Source organism: Cibotium barometz, chromosome 33 (genome assembly GCF_041138505.1).
Source record: "Cibotium barometz isolate CiBa-2024 chromosome 33, ASM4113850v1, whole genome shotgun sequence".
Classification (NCBI taxonomy): Eukaryota; Viridiplantae; Streptophyta; class Polypodiopsida; order Cyatheales; family Cibotiaceae; genus Cibotium; species Cibotium barometz.
In genome coordinates this window covers 6,145,800-6,151,813 of record NC_141078.1, presented here as the reverse complement: position 1 = coordinate 6,151,813, position 6,014 = coordinate 6,145,800, and the positions used below count along the sequence as shown (strand labels likewise).

Here is a 6,014-nt window from a genome sequence, read left to right as displayed (position 1 = left end):
AATAGCTTGGATCGGACAGAAAAACGAAGGTAAGCCCTAGGGTAATCCCTGTCTCAGTGGCACCAAATATATTCAAGTCAAGAGCTTATCTAAGTCTTTGCCAAATCAAGTGTCGTTTGGTCTTACTTTAGAGCCACAAATGTAACTTTCCCATGTAGGTGCACTGACTTGTCCTCACTCTATTGTCACACTACAACGCTTCCTTTGGTAAGGGTGTGTTGGTAAGGGTGTGAAAGTAGGGAACCCTAGGGTAATCCCTATCTCAGTGGCACCAAATATATTCAAGTCAAGAGCTTATCTAAGTCTTTGCCGAATCAAGTGTCATTTGGTCTTACTTTAGAGCCACAAATGTAACTTTCCCATGTAGGTGCACTGACTTGTCCTCACTCTATTGTCACACTACAACGCTTCCTTTGGTAATGGTGTGTTGGTAAGGGTGTGAAAGTAGCTTCGATCACCTTGACAGCGGTGATGAGAAGGTTGCCTACACTATGGATTAATCAACCAAGTTGTAGATAGAGAGAAGAAGCTCATGCAACCAAGAGAGATCCTACAACCAAACCTATCTAAGCAAGCACCCATCAACAAGCATGTAAGATTTAATAGAACAAAGCAAGAGGATAGAGAGAAGAAGAAGAGCTCACAAGTATTCTACTACAATGAAATGAATGTGTATTGCTCAATGTCAAAAATGACTTATATACAAATGACTAGTGTTCACACTTGGCTGGCCATAACTTAAAAATAGTCATGAGACATTAGTTCTAGCCTTAAGCGAGTCTATAGAGAGTTTGTGAGTTCCCTATTTGGCATTAAGCTCAAGGTAAAGCCGCTTTATAAAGTCTAGTGCCATCTTACAAAAGATGAGCATAATTCCATTACCCATGGATAAGATGACAAAGCGCATTATGGTAAGTTGGGTGAGTGAAACCATGTTAACTTGCAAAGTGGTTAACATGTCTCATCAGTTGTATTCGAGACAACCTTGTAGATGATAATACAATCTATCTATTTATCCAGCTCTCTATCTCATAAACAAACAGATTACATTAACTATTTAATGACAATGTTTCTTTTCGCAATGTGTTGTTATTCTTTTAAAATAGAATTGTGATGAGACTATGCATAGACATGAACAATTAAGTTTTTGTTTCCAAGGATTAGCTAGCTGATTACTGATTGAGCACTAGATTAAGGACTACTTACATAATGTGTTCTTGAGGGAAAGAGAGTAGGAAATCGATGATGGAAACATTGTCAAGAGGTTTGAAAAATCACATGAATGAGATTTGAAGAACGCTTCAATGTTCAAAAGGAGTCCAACTGAGTAAGAAAATTTGATGATGATTCTTTGCAGCCATCAAAGTGGATATTTTAAATAGCATCTTCAGACAGACCTGCTACATATGTGTTGGTAGCGTGGGGCTGGAGGGCATTAATGCTAGTAAAGCTCTTTACCCATTTTGATGGGATAGGCGGTTGCAATGGATGTTGCACAGGCAGGCAATGGTTAATGGGCAGTGTCATTCTGTCTCCAGGAGAGTGTGTAAAGGCTGCCCTGAGGTGTTCAATACCTGCCTGGGCAATCCATCTACCAGAATGGCAGCTGGAGACATGTACAGGCAGCAGCCAGCCACCCATACACTCCCTATGCTAATGTCTGGTCGGCTTATCCCTCCTCAGCCCTACCTTCACGGACAATCTCGTGGCTTTCCGATGCTCTCTATTTGACCCCTCTAGTATAATATACTAGTAAGCCCCATCTGCTCTTGTTGCTTGACTAAACCTGCTAGTAGTTAGGCTCTTTCAGCCTCCAAAACAGGGCTTGCAAAGAAGAGCCTCATCGGATTCCCTTGGGCATGCACCATCTACCCATGAGGCTGGGCCCGCCTGCCACAGCCTACCTTTGGCACAAGGGGTGTCACAGAATATCAACATGATGTCTCTCCTTGTCTCCGAATCAACGTTAGGTTTGACCTCTCCAATCCAGCTCCATTCAATCATCCCAAATATGAGCATCTGCAAAAATGTTGGACATCAAAATAAATGTTGCAGCGTCTTCTTCGACCACTCCCATTGCGCGTTCAAAGACCCGTCTGCCCAGCTCCACATCACCCCATTTTCGGCAGGCACCCAACAGTGTACTCCATGTCACAAGATCAGGCTGGAATGGCATCTTCTCCAACATCACCACTGCTACATGAAGCTGGCCCATTCGGCAAAGAAGATTAACCATGCAGTTATGGTGCTGAATAGTTGGGGCACACCGATACTCTTTGCCCATATCCTCAAAATGCTTCTCTCCCTCACCCAACATACCCACATGACTGCATGTGGTAAGGACACTGAGTGATGTTATTCCATCTGGGTTCATGCCCACTTCCTTCACTCTCTCAAGCAAATGGAAAACAATGGCACTCTCTCCTTGTCGAGAATACCCTCTGATTAATGCATTCCAACTCACAAGGTCCTTTGCAGGCATTGCGTCGAAGACCTGGTGAGCATTAACCATGTTCCCACAGTCACCATACATGTCAATAAGAGCAGTTGCCATGACTATGCTGGTAAGTCCACTAGCATTGTACATTTTGGCATGGATTTTTTGCCCAAAATGTATGGCTGCGAGGTTTCCACATCCCTTCAAGATGCTCACAAAGGTCACCCTATTCGGTGCTATACCTTGCTCTTGCATTTGAGAAAAAAGCGCAAAAGCTTCTTCATTCTCTCCTTGCTCGACATGGCTCAAGATCACAGCACTCCAGGCAACAACATCAGGAGACAAGCCCTCCACTTGCATCTGTTTCAAACAGCTTAGTGCTTCCTTCTCAAGCCCATGTTCTGCAAACCCTGCAATGAGTGCATTCCAGGTGACAACTCCTCGAACCGGCAGCTCGTCAAGCACATCTCGTGCTTCTGCACCTGAACCACATCTGGCATACATGCCCACCAATGTGCTTCCTACAAAGAGATCACTCTCGAATTCCTTACCAATCGTTTCAGCATGTAATTCTCGGCCCTTATCTATGGCTCCAACAACTCCACAAGCTTTTAAGCCGCAAACAAACGTAATGGTGTCTGGGCAAATGCCCTCAGAACCCATCCGTTCCAAGCACTTCAATGCTTCCTCACCAGACCCATGTTCAGCATAAGCTGCAATGAGAGTGTTCCACGAGACTACATCTCGAACCGGGGCCGCGTCAAACAACTCATGTGCCTCCACGAGCAGGCCACATTTGGCATACATATCCACTAACGTATTCTCAATAAAAGGCCCTTTTTCGAACTCATCTCTAACAATCTCCGCGTGTATCTCTTGGCCCCTGTCTATGGCTCCTATAATACCACAAGCTTTTAAGCTGCAGACATATGTGACAGCATTTGGAGACACACCCTCCAATTGCATTCGTTCCAAACACTTCAAGGCGTCCTCACCAAAGCCCTGGTCAGCATATCCTGCCATTAGTGCCGTCCAAGAGACTACATCTCGAACCAACAGCGTCCTAAGCACCTCTGAAGCTTCAGCAAGCGATCCACATTTGGCATACATATCCACTAAGGCATTGCCAATAAAAGGATATACTTCAAACCCCTCTTTGACAATCTCCGCATGCATTTCCTGGCCTCTTTCCATGTGTTTAAACCTCGCACAAGCATTCAATAGGGCCACAAATGTATGCTTGCTAGGTTGTACAAGATCGTCTTGCATTTCTCGAAAGAGCTTGAAGGCATGGCATGGGTCCCCACAATCAATGTAACCTTGTATGAGAGAGGTCCAGGAATGCTCGTTTCGGTGTACCAACCTATGGAAAACCTGCTCGGCATTGTGAATACTTCCACATTCTACAAACATGGGGACAAGGTAGTTCCCAAGGTCTCTGTGAGTTTCAAGCCCACTTTTGCGGATTTGCATGTGCATATGCTTTGCATACATCAAGTTCTTCATTCTTCTGCACTTCTGCAAAATGCATATGCAGTCGTCGACGGAAGGCGGCATGGCTGTCCCTTCAAGAGCAGCAAGGGCTTCTTCCATGCTCATCATTGCCAGACTCCTATTTTGCACACACTGTGCATCACATGTAACCGCTTGTATTCTAGATATGGTGATGGGCTGACATGAGTGTGCACATGCATCTAGGCTTTCTACAGAGGCAAAGAGTGCAGAGTCTGGCCATGCTTGATGGGCACAAGCTTTGCCCACGGGCATATCCCTATCCATTAATTCCTAGATTCTCTTCATTATCCAACTATATTTGGAAAAAAAAAATGCTGCAAAAGCTCATTTGATCCACCGAACCACCGTGATGATGATTCACAATTGCAAAATTAATTATAATTATTTCAGGAATAGCAGAGACACCATGAAATCTACCGTACAGAAGCATAGCAAGAGAGTAACCTGGCGCGTAGAAAATCATAGCTCATTCTCGCTGTTCTGTGTTTACGATTGGCAATCTAGTTGGTGATTTAGATTGTAATCAGGGGAAAAGGGATTAGTAACCCAGCGGTAAGGTGTAATTAGGAAAGTGTTCGAGCCTTTCAGAGTTCAGATCCATTCGTGAATTAGTGTCAAAAAAAAAACCGTCCTTTTTTAAGTGTAATTTTTGGTTACCCTTGAATTTAAAGATTTAAAATTTTGAAAAATTATTATGAAACCAGTTAACCAGTTAACCTATGCATTTTCTCAATAAAAACCGGTTGAGCTCGGAGGTCTATCTGGTCAGAAAAAAAGTTTATTTCTAACATTGCTGGTGAATAAAGAAGCCCTTTACGCAAGCCTAATTCTATAACCCATCATGGTCGTGGGTTGTTAGAGGCAACATCCTTAAACAGTGAGTCATAAAAAACGATAACAAAATCATGCAAACGATAACTCAATTCTATTTTTGGGAAAAAAACAAAAAATGTACCTTTTTTTTCAAAATTATGGGAACAAAATACACACTTTCATGTCAAACATTTTTTAAAAAACCACTCCTTTTGTGAAAAAAGAATGCATAAAACATTACTTACATTTTTTGTGTGTGTCCCACCAATAAGAACCCAAGTTTAATCATCTTGAAAATCCTTTTGTGCACTAACATGTTCAAGTATGCAAGTAGAACTTGATTTTTTATTCTCTCTACTTGTGTTGTCAAGTTGCAAGTAGAGAATAGGTGGTAACTGACCAAGCCATCCACCAATGATCTTTTGAAGTATTGTGATTGTCAAATTTGGATCATTATGAATGTTAGGAAAATTTATGAACACTCTTGAGATGACAAGACATCGTTGAACACCAATGCTCCAACAACACGCAGTTGGATGAAGTTTTCTTCCTTCACATTCTTTGGAGTGTGCACAAAGTGAGGTAGCATGGTTTTCTTTTATCCATACCATCAATAACCAAGCCCAAGAACTTCTCTTTCTTCCCTAAGCATTTTTTCATGTGCTTTGCCAACTTTTGCCTTTCTGTGCTTTGTTGTTCTCTATGAATTTTTAAAGCTTTTAAAATTAGCTCTGTAATGTATGAGAAAAATGTATAAAAGATGAGAATAATTTCATAATTTCAAGTATGTAGCTTAAACACATAATTAAAAATTCTTTGGACAACTTAATGTACTCACCCTTGTCTTCATTGGTCTTTGTGATGTCTCTTTTTGCTTTCGACTTTGCACGAATTTGACAAACACCCATCCTACTCTTCTTAAGAATTTTCATATGAGAGAAATATTGCCTCCAGACTCTCAAGAATGAGGGTAGGGAGAGAACCTCTCTCATACTCTTCTTGAACAAATCCACATAGATATTGTAGACTTCTTTCTTTGTGAAACTATCAAGCAAATGCATGAATCTAGGACTTCCCCATTGAGCAACACAAAACTTTCAAGCCATTGCCTCAACAAATGAAAGCTGCGGTGTTTCTTACGAACTAAAAGCTACTTGAAACTTCTCAAGTCCTCTACTCGAAATTATTTTCCCCATTCTTAAGTTTCCAAGGGCAAACACTTTCATGAAGCTTTCCCTACACACCACCA

General features: G+C 41.9%; 1 protein-coding gene across 1 annotated transcript; it reads right to left on the bottom strand.

Annotated features, from left to right (window-relative positions):
* Positions 1–1,328: 1,328 nt before the first annotated feature.
* On the bottom strand, positions 1,329–4,541 carry LOC147619227 (pentatricopeptide repeat-containing protein At4g18520, chloroplastic-like). The gene has a single exon (XM_086772868.1). It carries the CDS (start codon positions 4,214–4,216, stop codon positions 1,997–1,999), a length of 2,220 nt encoding a protein of 739 aa, XP_086628994.1. The 5' UTR covers positions 4,217–4,541; the 3' UTR covers positions 1,329–1,996.
* Positions 4,542–6,014: the final 1,473 nt, after the last annotated feature.

Excerpts from the sequence above, each read along its gene's own strand:
- LOC147619227 (XM_086772868.1), bottom strand. The coding sequence starts at position 4,216 with ATGGATAGGGATATGCCCGTGGGCAAAGCTTGTGCCCATCAAGCATGG.